Source organism: Bos grunniens, chromosome 6, assembly GCF_055505025.1.
Source record: "Bos grunniens cultivar Pamir isolate PY7600 chromosome 6, Bosgru_T2T1.0, whole genome shotgun sequence".
In the NCBI taxonomy this organism is placed as follows: Eukaryota; Metazoa; Chordata; class Mammalia; order Artiodactyla; family Bovidae; genus Bos; species Bos grunniens.
This window is the reverse complement of record NC_141170.1, coordinates 12,807,537-12,823,633: the sequence shown is the minus strand read 5'-3', so window position 1 is coordinate 12,823,633 and position 16,097 is coordinate 12,807,537. Positions and strand designations below refer to the sequence as shown.

Genomic DNA, 16,097 nt, shown 5'->3' with positions numbered 1-16,097 from the left:
CAGAAGAGCAAACAGGCTCAGAACGGTTTTTATTTCTTGCCCGGAGTCTGTCCAAGCGGTCAGTGCCAGGCCCAGGCTCCACCGCAGGCTCCCGGACCCGGCCCAGCGATCCTTCCCTCCTCCTGGGAGTCCTCCAACCCTTTTAAGTCTAGCTGGGCGATTCCTGAGGAAGAGGAAAGAAGCTGACGGGCTGAGACACTATGGGCACAGGGGAGCCACGGAGGGTTTCGGATGCAGAGAGCGGGAAGAAGCCCAGTACCAAGGCAGGGACCTACAGCCCTGCCCGCGCGCATCCGCCGGCACCTGTAAGTTTGATCCTCTGGGCTTCCGTAGCTCGGAATAAACGGAGCGTCTTTCGTTTGGGAAAGGTCAACATTTCGAAATTCAAATCCTGTTTGCAAATGTGAGCACGGAGACAGCTAACCCAACGCTACCCTACGTTCTTACCAACTAAAACCTAGAAGAGAACATAGTCTCCACTTTTCATAAACGGGAACCCCTCCTTCCGCCCGGATGTCCCTACAGGAAGTTCCGGCGAGGTTAACGTCACTTCCGCCCCGTTTCTGGGTGGTGCCAAGATGGATGTTCTACGGGCTCGGGAGCAGCTCCGGCGGCGGTACCTGTTCCCGCCGGACGCGGAGGTCCCACTGGAACACGAGGGCTACCCCAGGCCGGGTGAGGCGCTTCCCCCGGGCACGCTTCGAGCCGCCTCGAGGTTCCCGTAGGCAAGGCGCCCGGAAACGGCGACCCGACCTCCCGCAGGCCCACCCATTCCGGAGGGACTGGGATTTGTTTTTATCAAGGCTTACCAAGTAGTTTTGCACGTTTTAAGTATTTTATTTAAGTATTTAAGTATCGTAAAAAAGCGTTAGAGATCAGGTAGCCTTCCGCATCTTCGTCTCAGCTGCGCTTCAGGATTCCCTGGAGAGCTGGTTTAACACCTATTTGGCAGTATCCATTAAAATAAAATTTCCACTGGTTGTGTCCCTAAGAAAAGAAGCATATTTGTAGCAGTACACAAGGACGTATGTGCATGTGCAAAGTGTTTCATCTCAGCATTGCTATTGCTAGTAATAGCGAACGACTGGAAGCATCTAATTGTCCGTCAGCAGGGAGCTGGTTAAATACTCTTGGATATCCGTATGTCACACAGCAGGCCGACTTTATGTACAAGTGTGGGTAATTTTCAAGAGGAGGCGTATAGCATCGTCCATCAGCAGGGAGCTGGTTAAATACTCTTGGATATCCGTATGCCACACAGCAGGCCGACTTTACCAGTGTGGGTAATTTTCAAAGGGAGGCGCAGAACAAAGTATGATATACCACGGTTCGGGTTCAACCCAGGTAACATGCAGTGTATGCTCACCTGTAGATGCATAGAATATGCAGGAACTCAGTAGACCTTGATACTGGTAGTTGCTTTGCGCTGGGGAACTGGGGTTAAGGATCGAAAGAGATTTCATCTTAGATGTTTTTGTCCTGTATGATGTTAAAACGTTGTGTATTTATTACCTTTAATAAACAAACACAGAAGACTTCATGAGGCTTTCTGGTTATACATTTTGTGGATATCTCCCAGAATTTGTATTATGAGTAAGGTGACCAGGAATTCTGATGGTCAGCTGAAGTCAGGAACCTCGGATGCATACCAGTGGTTCTCGCATGAACTGGGAGAGCGGGTATGTCAGTCACCTGGGGAACTTGTTAGACCCCATTTGACCCAGAGCCAGCCAGTTGTTCTTTCAGATCGGGTCCCAGGTGGAAGGAATTTGACTTATCCATCACTAGTCTAGACAGTACGGTGTTGGAACTGTACCTCCAGTGTGACCTTTCCACTTTTGAGGTGCCTCAAAAGGTTGTGTTTGTTTAAAACAAGTAAATATGTAGTGTTTGTAAGTAGTGTTTTTGGAAAATCACAAGTCCATTTTGTGTTCTAATGTTTGTCACTTGCATATTTCTGAATTAACAGGAATAATCACTTTCCTAGGCGATATATGAAGCACAACATGAAAATTTCTACACTACCGGATGGCATTATTCTTCCCAAAAGACTATAAATAAATTTAGTTCCAAAATTCATTTGGCGGAAAAAAGTTGACAATACTGAACAAGTTTTATAGCAGCTCCTATTATTTCTAAAAATATAAACTTATTTTGGTGGTTTTACAGAAGAAATTGGTACTCTAATAGGAGAGAATCTGGCTGTTAGAAAGCTCTAGGAAATTATTTTATTTGACTTGAAATAGGTGTAATTTTTCCTGTGGAGCTAATGGTTACTTGATCAGTTGAAATCTCTCTTATTTGCAGAAACCTCTACAGCTGTTGAGAAAAAGGAGAAACCTCTTCCAAGACTTAATATCCATTCTGGGTTCTGGATTTTGGCATCCATTGTTGTTACCTATTATGTTGACTTCTTTCAAACTGTTAAAGAAAACTTCCACACCAGTAGGTAAGAAAACTTGATGGCTCTTATTTTTTCACATTATGTTTTGTTAGACTCTTAGTAAGCACGTGCTTTCTGCCAGCCAGCAAGTTGGAGGTGCTGGTGATACAAAGTTGAAAAAGAGTGCACGTCCTGGGCATGTGCAACAGAGTGGACATTATTTCAGTGGGCCTTTTCAGCCTAGATGTTTTGTAGGATGAGGAAGGCAGTGAATTTAAGGACCTAATCATTTGTAAAACATGGAGAGAGAATGACTAAAGGTCTTTAGGAGATCAGATCCACAAGCCCTGGGAGGAAGGAATGAGAACTGTGGTAGGTGAGAATCAGGTCTCAGAGCTCATTTTTAGAGAGTAGTTAATGGCCAGTGAGCTACATGTACAGGCTGTGATTGAACTAGAGTTGAGTTCACTGGTGCGAGAAGTCAGGAGCTTTGTGGCAGGATGTCAAATAGTCCATCATTCATGTGAATTGAGATCTCTTTCAGGAGCTGATGGCAGGTGTGGGGGGTTGAGGGGAAGGTTGTTGATCACTCTCCTGAGTCTTCACTGAATGTTAGAGAGTGTTCTGGAGGTCCCTAGAAAACAGAAAAAGATGGGGAGGTGTTAGTGAGCGTTAGAGCTGGCATCGGGAGGGGTGGTTCTCTTAGAGAGCAAGTGTTAATTGTCTGGAAGTATCAAGTAAGACTTCCCTGGTGGCTCAGATGGTAAAGAATCTGCCTGCAATGGGGAGACCTGGGTTCAACTCCTGGGTTGGGAATAACCCCTGGAGAAGGGAATGGCAACCCACTTCAGTATTCTTGCCTGGAGAACTCCATGGGCAGAGGAGCCTGGTGGGCTACAGTCCATGGGTCCCAAAGAGTCAGACACGGCTAAGCGACTGGCACACACACATATCAGTGAGGCTAGAAAGGTGCAGACAGGACTGCTGATCAGGTGTTTTTGCTGGGGATGGGGGCATACAGTTTTTCTCTGTCAAGGCCTTCAGGAGGGGCGGTGACTGCTGGAGGGGCGCCTGAGGAGAGTGAGGGAGCAGGCAGCCAGGGGACAGCAGGGGTGGGGGAGTTGATGTAAACTATGGGAGGGAGAGAGCTTGTTCACTTTCCTTATCTCCACAAGCAGGAGCTTTCCCTAGACACTGCCCATCACTGCTTCCCCATCCTTCCCCATCACTGCTCCTTCTCTGGGAGGTGCTGGACCTCCTGATGGGGTTTGGGATGAAGAACCAGACTTGTAACTCAGCACCTTCTTTCCCTTCGGAGCCAGCTGCTCACAGGAAGCACAGATTCTGGGATGCTTGTCTGTGCCATAATTCTTGTTGTTGTTTGTTTTTGTATTTTTGGAGCTCTTTTTCTTAAAAAACTTTTTTAAATTTCAGTTTTAATTGTTTTTTATTTTGGCTGCCCTGAGGTTTCGTTGCGGTGTGGTGCACGGCTTTCTCCAGTTTCAGTGCGTGGGGCTTCTCTCTGGTTGTGGCACAAGGGCCTCTCTCGTTGGCGAGCACAGGCTCTAGAGCACTTGAGCTGAGTAGTTGTGGTGCAGCAGCTCGGTTGCCCTGAGGCATGTTTGATCTTAGTCCCCCGACCAGGGATTGAACCCGTGTCTCCTGCATTGGAAGGAGGATTCCTAACCACTGGACCACCAGGGAAGTCCCTGCACCATCGTTTCTTGGGGCAACCCTAAGATGAGAAGGTCTCTAGGTTTTCACTGTGTCTTGAAGCCAGTGGCTAAGTCTGTCTATTCCTGGGTTTCAGTGTGAGGAAGCACTCTGTGACCGTTCACCAAAGCCATCTTCTTTCCATAGCTCCATTAGTGAAAAAAAAGCTGACTTGATCTTCATCAGCCTGGCTCCTTTGTCTCTCTCAGTTGGCTGGGAAAAGAGGGAACATTCACTTCAAACTCGTATCAGCTGCCCCTTCGTTCACTGAATATTTAACGAGAACCTGAAGTGTGTCCAGTTTTGGTGCCAGTGATGAACAAGGCACGTTTCTCCCCCTCCACCAGTTCATTTTAGGCTGTGATAGATGAACAGGTCACGCGGTATGTACTGTGTTAGTGTATGAGTGTGTATGGGATGACGTAGGAGTGCCTTGAAGGGGCACCTCGTTTTGCCCAACCTCGGGTTGTTGTTGAGTTACTCAGTCATGTCCAACTCTTTGTGACCCCATGGACTGCAGCACACTAGGCCTCTGTCCCTCACCATCTCCCGGAGTTTGTCCTAGTTCATGTCCATTGCATCTGTGATGCCATCCAGCCATCTCATCCTCTGACACCCTCTTCTCCTTCTGGCCTCAGTCTTTCCCAGCATCAGGGACTTTTTCAGTGAGTCAACTGTTTGCATCAGATGACCAAAATCCTGGAGTTTCAGCATCAGTCCTTCCAAGGAGTATTTAGGGTTGATTTCCCTTAAGATCAACTGGTTTGAGCTCCTTGCCGTCTAAGGGCCTCTCAGGAGTCTTCTCCAGCACCACAGTTCAAAGGCATCAGTTCTTCCCTGCTCTACCTTCTTTACCATCCAGCTCTCACAACCATGCGCCAAGCTTGTGAGGTGGGCGTCTTTGAGGTTTTAGGAGAGGTGAGAGTATTTACCCATTTGTGTCCTTCTATATCCTTACATAAGAGAATACTAAGTATTAACAGTTAAGGGAGATGGGAGGTGAGGAATAGCTCCTTCCACTGTGAAATGTTTGTGGGCGCCTGCTGGAGTAAGAGGCATGCCCAGGTGTGTGGCAGAGCCTGACTCAACCACCAGACCAGGGTAGTGGGGCACAAAAAGGAAGTGGAAGTCATAGGTCTGTCCTCGAATAAGTGTCATCTTAGAGGAAAAGAGACAGAAACACCCACTCAGAGGCTGAGAACTTTGAGCAGCATTGTGTTCTTGCTGAGGCCTCAGTTTGTGGGGAGTTGGAGCAGCCAAGGCATGAGAGTGCTGCCCAGAGGTGGTCCGTGCAGGCTGCCTTCTGCTTCCTCAAAAAGGGTTCTTTCCTCTGATTTTCCAGATCTGGCCGCATCCCCGTGACTGGCCGAGGCTGATGAGGGTTCCTCACATACACTGAGCCAGGTCTTGGATGGAGTTGGAAGAAGAAAAAAGCCATTACCCCTTGGGGGAGTACTGGGAGATAGTCTAGGAATGGGAGGGTTTCATTTAGAAATCTTTTATGACAGGCAGTTTAATTCCTTCCAAACTGATTGTCAGTATTCCAAGAAACCCTGCCTGACTTGGAGAAGTTGATGGTATCTGTTGAAATCTTTATTAATCTCACAGTCAAAGCTTCAGAAACAACCAGAAAGCTGCTATTTTTCCTGTATTTTTAAAGAAAATGCACTGGTGTAACGAGGGTTCTTTTTTGGTTGGTTAGTTTATGAAAGAATGTGTGTGTGTTTAAAGTCTTCCTTTTTCATCCTTTCATGAGTCTCACTCCCATATTTCTCACCCATTTCCTACTAGATCTAGACCTTCTGAAAGCTGGGATTGAGTAACGGGTTCCCTCTGTGCCCCTTCTCCAGTTGACACTCTTCTTAGAAATAGGTATCTTGTCTGTTAATGAAAACTCTTAAGATCCCTGATGTGTTAAGTGCTGTCATTCAGCACTTTTAAAAATAAATCATTTTAATTTTGTGTCCATATTTGCTTAACAGTCACTGAATGCCTAGGCCAGCTTCAGGGAACTGAAGAGCCTTTATAAGTAGTTTATATTGTCTACACCCAAGTTATATGTGCACAGTTGGAAGCAAAATTGCAGAATGGGCTTGGAAGTTCTGATCCGAAGAATCATAAAGACACTTCCTTGCTCTAGTAGCAGGGCTGAGTCACACCTGGCTGGTGGGACACCAGACACAGGTACAGCCAAGAAAACAGGGTGCAGAGCACCAAAAACCAAGCTGCCCGCCCTGTGGATGGTACAGGTCTCCCAATTCAGACCGCCTGTATTCAGAGATACTTATGAAACCTTTGTCATGTACATACACTGTTACGAATGGGATTGCTCCCATTGGCATGGTTAGCCAGCAGCTGTCCTGTGTCACACTGGAGATGTGTCAGAAAAGACTATCTGCCCTTGGGCCTCAGAGACGACGTGTGAGAGGATAACGGAAGGGTATTCTTCTGTCTCTACAGTTGGTTTCTCTTCGGCAGTGCCTTGTTGCTCGTTAGCGTGTCGATTGCATTTTACTGTATCATCTATCTGGAGTGGTATCGTGGAATTGAAGATTATGATATCAAGTATCCAGCATTGATACCTATTACAACCGCTACTTTTATTGTAGCAGGAATTTGGTGAGTTACCTTTGGAATGACTAATAAGAATATTGTTTGATCGGGTAGTGATATACATGGTACAGAATTAAACGGGGAAAACAAGGAATAATGAAAAAGTAGTCTCTGATTCTCTTTTCGGTAGTGTCTTTCTTTACTTATATAGCAATTTAAAATACATATGGTAACACGCTATATATATTTTGCATTTTGCTTTTTAAATCATTTTCATTGTGAAGTTGAATACAGAAAAGTGGAAGAATCTAAATTGTATGGCTGAGAGAATTATCACGCAGTGAGCCTTTGTGTAAACCCTAAGGAGGGCAGGAGGAGAACAGTGCCAGCCCCCTGTAACCCCTCCCCTGCTCCCCTGCCCCAGTCATTCCCTCTTCCTTCCTGCCCACAGGAAGACACTGTCCCCACCTTCCTGGTCGTTCCTTTCTTTTGCATCTCTTAAACACTGTTTTTTTGTTGTTGTTGTTGTGTCTGTTTGAACTCTATAGAGACATGTTGCTGTGGTATGTGTTCCTTTATCCTTGGCTGTTACATGCAACACGAAGTATGATTCCTCCGTGTTGTTGTGCGTAACGGTAGCGCATTTTCATTGCTGTTCAGCATTCCATCCTATAACTGAATTCCAGTTTATCCGTTCTGCTCTTGATAGATGGAGAAGGCAATGGCACCCCATTCCAGTACTCTTGCCTGGAAAATCCCATGGATGGAGGAGCCTGGTGGGCTGCAGTCCATGGGGTCGCACAGAGTCGGACACGACTGAGTGACTTCACTTTCACTTTCATGCATTGGAGAAGGAAATGGCAACCCACTCCAGTGTTCTTGCCTGGAGAATCCCAGGGACGGGGGAGCCTGGTGGGCTGCCATCTCTGGGGTCGCACAGAGTCGGACACGACTGAAGCGACTTAGTAGCAGCAGCGGCAGCTCTTGATAGAATTTGGATTGTTTCCAATTTGAAGTTATCATGTGTGATGCTGTTAGGTAAGACATTCGAGACATATACAAGACATTCTTGTACACGTGCCTCTGCATGATTCTGTTGGGTGTCTGTGCACATGCATACATATGTAAATATAGGTCTCTCTAGCAGGGAAATCATTGACCTATTGGGTATGCACGCCTCCAACTTCAGTAAATAGTGCCAAACTGTTTTCCAAAGTGATCTTTTTTTTACACTGAGTTTGTATTTCTTCTGTATTCATGCGTGTAGATGTGCTTCATTATTTTTAATGGTTACATGGTTATCACTGCATGGACATATCATGATTTATTTAACCAGCTTGATTTCTTTAAAAAATTCTTTTGTGGTCATAAAAAATGCCACAATTAATATCCCTTTTCATACTGTTCATGGGGTTCTCAAGGCAAGAATAATGAAGTGATTTGCCATTCCCTTCTCCAGTGGACCACATTCTGACAGACCTCTCCACCATGACCCGCCCGTCTTGGGTGGCCCCACACGGCATGGCTTAGTTTCATTGAGTTAGACAAGGCTGTGGTCTCTGTGATCAGATTGTGCCGGGGTCCAGCCGGGGTCCAGCCCGGGCTGATCCAGGGTATTCGAAGGAGAGACGGCATTGGCGACCTATTTATTTAAATATTCATCAAAGATATAAAGAGTAATAGAATGAGGATAGCTCAGTGAGGAAATTCAGTGGAGAAAAGAGGCTGAAATAAGGATAGCTCAGTGAGGAAATTGAGTGGAGAAAAGAGGCTAAATAATTCAACCAGAAGGTGAGAGAAAGAACGACATGGGGAGACCAAGTTTCGGTGAACAAGGCCCGCACTTTATTTTTCAAAGTAGTTTTTATACCTTAAGTTATGCATAGAGGATAATGGGGGAAGGGGTAGAGTCATGCAGTAAGCCAGGCTTTCTTCCTGCAAACTTATCATATGCAAAAGTTTAGGTGATTTGCATCATCTTCTGGCCCGGAGGCCTGTTAACATTTTAAGACCCTTTCTTCAGAAAACTTATTTTTCTCTAAAGGTGATTAGGCAGGCGCCACCCTCCAAAAGCATTAAAGTTGCATTCCTACAGGGCACAGGTATGGTGGGCTACAACAAAAAAGAATTAACTCAAGGGTCCAAGGTTACAAACATTAAAGCTACTACTTACACCAATTATATTAATCAATACACTGCCAGGGACACAGCAGGTAAGGGATATGAAGACTTAGCAGCAAACATTGGCCCAACAAGTGAAAAACCCTTCACCAATACAATTTCTAATCAATCTTTTAACTGCTCAAAGGACTCTGTATTTAGACAGTTTAGAACACCTCATGCCTCTCACAGTTGGGAGGCTCTGAGCAATCACATGTGGCCGGAAAAACCTATTCAGGTAGGCTAGAGGACTTCCAAAGGAGTTTGTAGGTTGAAACACTATCACACCCAGGAACTTTATTAACTGGAGCTATAAGTTAACTCTTTTTTCAGAGAGAGGTAGTGGGGGACAGCCCCCTGTGCCCCCGTAAAGTCAGAGGTGTAGGTGAGAGCACAAAGCAGAAAGTTGGCAGACTCTGGTTTTGGGGGTAGATGCTCGAGAATTTCCAGGGGGACTCCTGAGGCTCGATCCCACCTTTGCGTATGCCGAGCCTCCTTCCTCATGACCTTTGCCATGGGCGGAGTTCCTCACGCTGGCTCCTGGCAGTGATAGACTTCCAGTTGAGCTATTGCACATCCTGAAAGATGATGCTGTGAAGGTGCTGCACTCAATATGCAATATGCTGGGAGATGGCTCCCGGCAAGATTGACTAGTTTTCTGTGATTATGATTTCAGTGTGTCTGCCCTCTGATGCCCTCTCGAAACACCTACTGTTTTACTTGGGTTTCTCTTACCTTGGACGTGGGGTATCTCTTCATGGCTGCTCCAGCAAAGCGCAGCTGCTGCTCCTTACCTTGAGCGAGGGGTATCTCCTCATGGCCACCCCTCCTGACCTTGAACGTGGAGTAGCTCCTCTTGGCCCTCCTGCACCTGCACAGCTGCCGCTCCTTGGATGTGGGGTTGCTCCTCTTGGCTGCTGCCCCTGTCCGCAGGCATGGGGTAGCTCCTCTCAGAGTGCAAAAGTAGGAAGTCAAGAAACACCTGGAGTAACAGGCAAATTTGGACTTGGAATATGGAATGAAGCAGGGTAAAGGCTAATAGAGTTTTGTCAAGAGAACACACTGGTCATAGCAAACACCCTCTTCCAACAACACAAGAGAAGACTCTACACATAGACATCACCAGATGGTCAACACTGAAATCAGATTGATTATATTCTTTGCAGCCAAAGATGGAGAAGCTCTATACAGTCAGCAAAAACAAGACCAGGAGCTGACTGTGGCTCAGATCATGAACTCCTTATTGCCAAATTCAGACTGAAATTGAAGAAAGTAGGGAAAACCACTAGACCATTCAGGTAAGACCTAAATCAAATGCCTTACGATTATACAGTGGAAGTGAGAAATAGATTTAAGGGACTAGATCTGATAGAGTGCCTGACGAACTATGGACAGAGGTTCTTGACATTGTACAGGAGACAGGGATCAAGACCATCCCCATGGAAAAGAAATGCAAAAAAGCAAAATGGCTGTCTGAGGAGGCCTTACAAATAGCTGTGAAAAGAAGAGAAGTGAAAAGCAAAGGAGAAAAGGAAAGATATAAGCATCTGAATGCAGAGTTCCAAAGAATAGCAAGGAGAGATAATAAAGCCTTCCTCAGCAATCAATGCAAAGAAATAGAGGAAAACAACAGAATGGGAAAGACTAGAGATCTCTTCAAGAAAATTAGAGATACCAAGGGAACATTTCATGCAAAGATGGTCACAATAAAGGACAGAAGTGGTATGGACCTAACAGAAGCAGAAGATATTAAGAGGTGGCAAGAATACACAGAAGAATTGTACAAAAAAGATCTTCACGACCCAGATAATCACAATGGTGTGATCAGTCACCTAGAGCCAGACATCCTGGAATGTGAAGTCAAGTGGGCCTTAGAAGGCATCACTACGAACAAAGTTAGTGGAGGTGATGGAATTCCAGCTGAGCTATTTCAAATCCTGAAAGATGATGCTGTGAAAGTGCTGCACTTAATATGGCAGCAAATTTCGAAAACAGCAGTGGCCATAGGACTGGAAAAGGTCAGTTTTCATTCCAATCCCAAAGAAAGGCAATGCCAAAGAATGCTCAAACTACCGCACAATTGCACTCATCTCACACGCTAGTAAAGTAATGCTCAAAATTCTCCAAGCCATGCTTCAGCAATACGTGAACCGTGAACTTCCAGATGTTCAAGCTGGTTTTAGAAAAAGCAGAGGAACCAGAGATCAAATTGCCAACATCTGCTGGATCATGGAAAAAGCAAGAGAGTTCCAGAAAAACATCTATTTCTGCTTTATTGACTTCGCCAAAGTCTTTGTGTGGATCACAATAAACTGGAAAATTCTGAAAGAGGTGGGAATACCAGACCACCTGACCTGCCTCTTGAGAAACCTGTATGCAGGTCAGGAAGCAACAGTTAGAACTGGACATGGAACAACAGTCTGGTTCCAAATAGGAAAAGGAGTTCGTCAAGGCTGTATATTGTCACCCTGCTTATTTAACTTGTGTGCAGAGTACATCATGAGAAACGCTGGGCTGGAAGAAGCACAAGCTGGAATCAAGATTGCCGGAAGAAATATCAATCACCTCAGATATGCAGATGACACTACCCTATGGCAGAAAGTGAAGAGGAACTAAAAAGCCTCTTGATGAAAGTGAAAGAGGAGAGTGAAAAAGTTGGCTTAAAGCTCAACATTCAGAAAACGAAGATCATGGCATCTGGTCCCGTCACTTCATGGGAAATAGATGGGGAAACAGTGTCAGACTTTATTTTTTTAGGCTCCACAATCACTGCAGATGGTGACTGCGGTCATGAAATTAAAAGGCGCTTACTCCTTGGAAGGAAAGTTATGACAAACCTAGACAGCTTATTAAAAAGCAGAGACATTACTTTGCCAACAAAGGTCCGTCTAGTCAAGGCTATGGTTTTTCCAGTGGTTATGTATGGATGTGAGAGTTGGACTATAAATAAAGCTGAGTGCCAAAGAAATGATGCTTTTGCACTGTGGTGTTGGAGAAGACTCTTGAGAGTCCCTTGGACTGCAAGGAGATTCAACCAGTCCATCCTTTCTAAAGGAGATCAGTCCTGGGTGTTCTTTGAAAGGACTGATGCTAAAGCTGAAACTCCAATACTTTGGCCACCTCATGCGAAGAGTTGATTCATTGGAAAAGACTCTGATGCTGGGAGTGATTGGGGGCAGGAGGAGAACGGGATGACAGAGAATGAGATGGCTGGATGGCATCAGCGACTCGATGGATGTGAGTCTGAGTGAACTCCGGGAGTTGGTGATGGACAGGGAGGCCTGGCGTGCTGCAATTCATGGGGTCGCAAAGAGTCGGACAGGAGCAACTGAACTGAATATCCCTTTTCATAAACTAACAGGTTGTCAATGAAAAAGATGTGTTTTTTTTATGTTTATGAAAGTATTTTATAACTTTCTCACTAAAGAAAGATCTGTGAATTACAGAAAAACACAAGGAAGTAAATCCCATGGTTCCTGCCAGCCAGTGAGAAAACTGTATTGAACATGGTGTGTGGCCTTTTAGGGTTTTTTCCTCCCTTTATATTAATGGAATTGTAGTTTGGGGAAAACCACACATCTTTGTACATTTGTTGTTATTCACTCACTCAGTGGTGTCCAACTCTTTGTGACCCCGTAGACTGCAGCACTCCAGGCTTCCCTGTACTTCACTGTCTCCCAGAGTTTGCTCATAACTGATGTCCATTGAGTCACTGATGCTATCTAACCATCTCATCCTCTGCCGCCCCCATCTCCTTTTGCCTTCAATCTTTCTTAGCTTCAGGGTCTTTTCCAGTATTCAGTGTAAATGTATTTTTTCTGTGATTTATTTTCTGTAGTTGAAGTATGGATTTTTGACATGTTACATTGTTATGTGGTTATTATTAACTCTTCAGGAACAAGTGTAGACAGGTGTGTTATTCAACATTTTCTTAAGAAGGCTAACATCACCCCCAAGACTGTTACTTTATTTTTAGCACAGTAGGATTATAGGTATCCTAATTTCTACTTGTCAAAGTGTTACATATTAATCATCAACTCTCTGAAACACTTAATTGACTATAATTTTCCTTTATTAGCTTCAACTCTTAAAAAATGCAGTCTATAAAAATCACTTGCACTTTAGAAAATGTTTTATTCTTAACTTGGTGACAGGAATAGTGTTTTTCTCAATGAAAAATTTAATAGCAGCTTATAAATGATGTTTTTCAGTCTGTTTCTAATGGGAAAATACTTTAACCATCTTTTTTTTTTTCTCGTGATATTTTGGTCATGTGTGAGATTGTAAAACCAGTCTATGGTCATTTTATTTCATGTTCCTTCACAGACACTATAAGAGGCTGATGTCTCTGTTGAGCCAGCCCAGCGCTCATTAGACGAGCTTTAGTGATTCCAGTTCCAAGTACTTTGTGAACAGGTTGTGATATTTCCAATATTGGCTACGTCACATATCTGAGAAACTGTATATATATAAGTAAAGTTACTGGCTGAATGAACTTTCCCAGCCTGGGTAGGAAGTGAGCCTTCTAAATCTAGATTCTCCAGTACAGTATATTTGTATAGAGGACAGCTGCAGTTGTCAACGGTGTGGGTTTTTTGTCCTTTTCAGCTTCAATGTTGCTTTGTGGCACGTGTGGTCATTTTTCACTCCAGTGCTGCTGTTTACCCAGTTTATGGGGGTTGTAATGTTGACCTCACTCCTTGGATGACTTCTCAAGGTAAGATTTCTGGAGTTGTAATTCTAATAAGGAAATAGTCTCTCATGACAGTGTTCAGTGAAAGTGAAAGTTGCTCAGTCATGTCCGACTCTTCATGACCCCATGGGCTACACAGTCCATGGAATTCTCCAGACCAGAATACTGGAGTGGGTAGCCTTTCCCTTCTCCAGGGGCTCTTCCAAACCAAGGGATCGAACCCAGGTGTCCTGCATTGCAGGCGGATTCTTTACCAGATGAACCACAAGTAGACATAGCAGTAACAGACTAGTGAATTATTTCAGCCGTGTTTACACCAGGCTGTCATCCATGGAACTCTGGGATGAAAGGGACTGTGATCCCTTCCCTTTTGCATTATTTAGTTCTAAGTGGCTGCTTCTTAGAGAAGTCACCCTGCCCGTCCAAGATTTCATGAAGAGGGTATCTTGCACTATAGATAAGTTCACACATTAGTCCATTTTCTATTGTAGTCGACTTCCATCAGCTTCTATGCAGATAACTATTAGCTAGATCATTCTTCTGTGCATCTTCAGTAGCTCAGTTGTGTCCGACCCTTTGTGACCCCATGGACTGTAACCCAACAGGCTTCTCTGTCCATGGAATTTTTCAGGCAAGAATCCTGGAGTGGGTTGCTGTTTCCTACTCCAGGGGATCTTCTTGACCCAGGGATCAAACCTACATCTCCTGCATTGGCAGATGGATTCTTTACCACTGCGCCATCTGGGAAGCCTGGATTATTCTTAGTTAATGGAAATATAGGACTAATGGGCAGTTTTACCCAATTAAGGAAAAAAGTCTGTTTTCTAATTGTCCTGACTGCTGCATAAAAGTTTGATGGCTGGCACATCAGCCTTTTCCTTCCAGGTTATAGAATTTCTGCCTCCCCGCAGACCACTGCATCCCTGGGCCTGCCACCTCACAGTGGGGTCTATTTGCTGATTGTCAGATAACTCATTTACTAAATAAGAATGTCCTGAGAGCCCTCACTCTGCACGCTTAGGGGCTTGGTAAAAAAGGCAGTCCTCTCTTCATGTTGCTGATGTCAGAACTCGGAGGAAATCTACTCCATGTGTCTGTTTACAAGTATGAAAACTGGGGCCCAGAGAAGTAAAAGTTAATACGCTCAGTTATTGGGGTGCAAATGACTGACATTTCAGCTCACAGAGTGCTCTCCCTTTGGAGTTTTTAAGGAGAGTCCGTGTAACCAGGTAAAGGAGAAATGGCCGTCCTCTCGTTGGTCATCTGTCTGAAAACAGTTGCTCGCACACACATGCCGCTGTGCGGAGTCCCCTCCACACGCTGTGCTGTGTCTGGGACCGTTTGGACTCTCACAGTCCGGCTTCTGTCCCTGTTGACCTGTTGCCACAAAAACGTTCCCTCCTCTGAGCCTCTCTCCTTTGACTCTTTGACTGTTCAGTATTGACTTTTTCCACGTTTTCGGAAAGTATAAATATAGTTTAGAAGAAACACTAGATTGTGAATCTAGTAACAGAAGACTATACTTCCTCATTTACCAAAAACGTATGCAAGAAGTGCTAATTCTATGCTTTTGAAATACTGCCGACATCAAATTATACCTGGTAACAGAGCCACAGAGGGGAGACGGGGAGATTGAACTGTGCTTTGAAATATTAAATCCAGCAGTCTAAGATAGATTGTCTCATTTGGATTTTCTTCCAGGTGGAAGGGTGTGTCGGTGGTTAACATCCTGCCAGCTAAAAGCACTGCAGACGCAGTGGTGAACACAGTGTGTTTTTGCATCTACAAAGTGAATGGTTTCCTTGGAAGAATTTTAACTTTATAACTCTATAGCTGAAATCAGAATAAATTATATTTCATTTGCATATTTCTAAACTCAAGTGATTAGCGAATTTTTCAGACTCAAATAAAAGTATTCTATTCAAGACAGGAATAACTTAATTTGCACTGTTAATCTGTTTGGATCATTGGAGAAACTGTTGGTGTAAAAATTTAAACAAATTTTCATAGAGATGCATACTGTACTCCAGTATTATAGAGCATTTAAGGGGTAACAATTCATTGTATGAAGTGACTGGCTGTGTATTTAAAGGTGTGATAGTGTCATGTGCCTTTAACCCAACTTCAGCAATTCCTATAAAATTTCATTTTGATAATACTTTTGTTAGGGGGAGGACCAATCAAAAGGATTTGTGTTTTGCCAACTTGGGATTTTATCACTGTGTAAATTATTGGGTTTTTAGTGTTTGTTTAACATAGGAACTTTTAATCATTGTAAGTATGTGTAATTTTTGTCTTAATATTTAAATAAAATATTTTTATAGCTTTCTTATGGGCTTTGTTAATATAAACTTTGGAATAGTTTCTGTTTTCAGCTATTAGTACTTTGAGTTGAGTATAGAAATAAGGATTCTTTTCAGAGAAGGCTACTTGGCCTTTCCGAGACCAGTGGAAGACAGGATCCACACTTTGAAATGCAAGTATGTTTACGTTAAACCTGAAACATCATAAGCATTGTGACATCTTAAGTACCCTGCATTGGTTTCTGCCCCCCTGTCCCAACCCTGGGGGTTGCAGAGATGGCGTTTCAGCCAC

The 16,097-nt window shown here is 44.2% G+C and overlaps 1 protein-coding gene across 9 annotated transcripts; it reads left to right on the top strand.

Annotated features, from left to right (window-relative positions):
* Positions 1–548: 548 nt before the first annotated feature.
* Positions 549–15,830, top strand: TMEM128 (transmembrane protein 128). Of its 9 annotated transcripts, none has more exons than XM_086404793.1 (6): positions 549–675; positions 2,308–2,449; positions 6,557–6,715; positions 9,976–10,107; positions 13,418–13,526; positions 15,204–15,830. In XM_086404793.1, exons 1-5 carry the CDS (start codon positions 579–581, stop codon positions 13,515–13,517), a joined length of 630 nt encoding a protein of 209 aa, XP_086260919.1. In that variant the 5' UTR covers positions 549–578; the 3' UTR covers positions 13,518–13,526; positions 15,204–15,830. The 9 variants fall into 9 exon arrangements, 8 of the variants coding, with proteins under 8 accessions (XP_086260919.1, XP_086260920.1, XP_086260925.1 ...); XM_086404794.1 differs by having other exon boundaries at positions 549–1,344; XR_015165158.1 differs by lacking the exon at positions 9,976–10,107 and having other exon boundaries at positions 5,439–6,715.
* Positions 15,831–16,097: the final 267 nt, after the last annotated feature.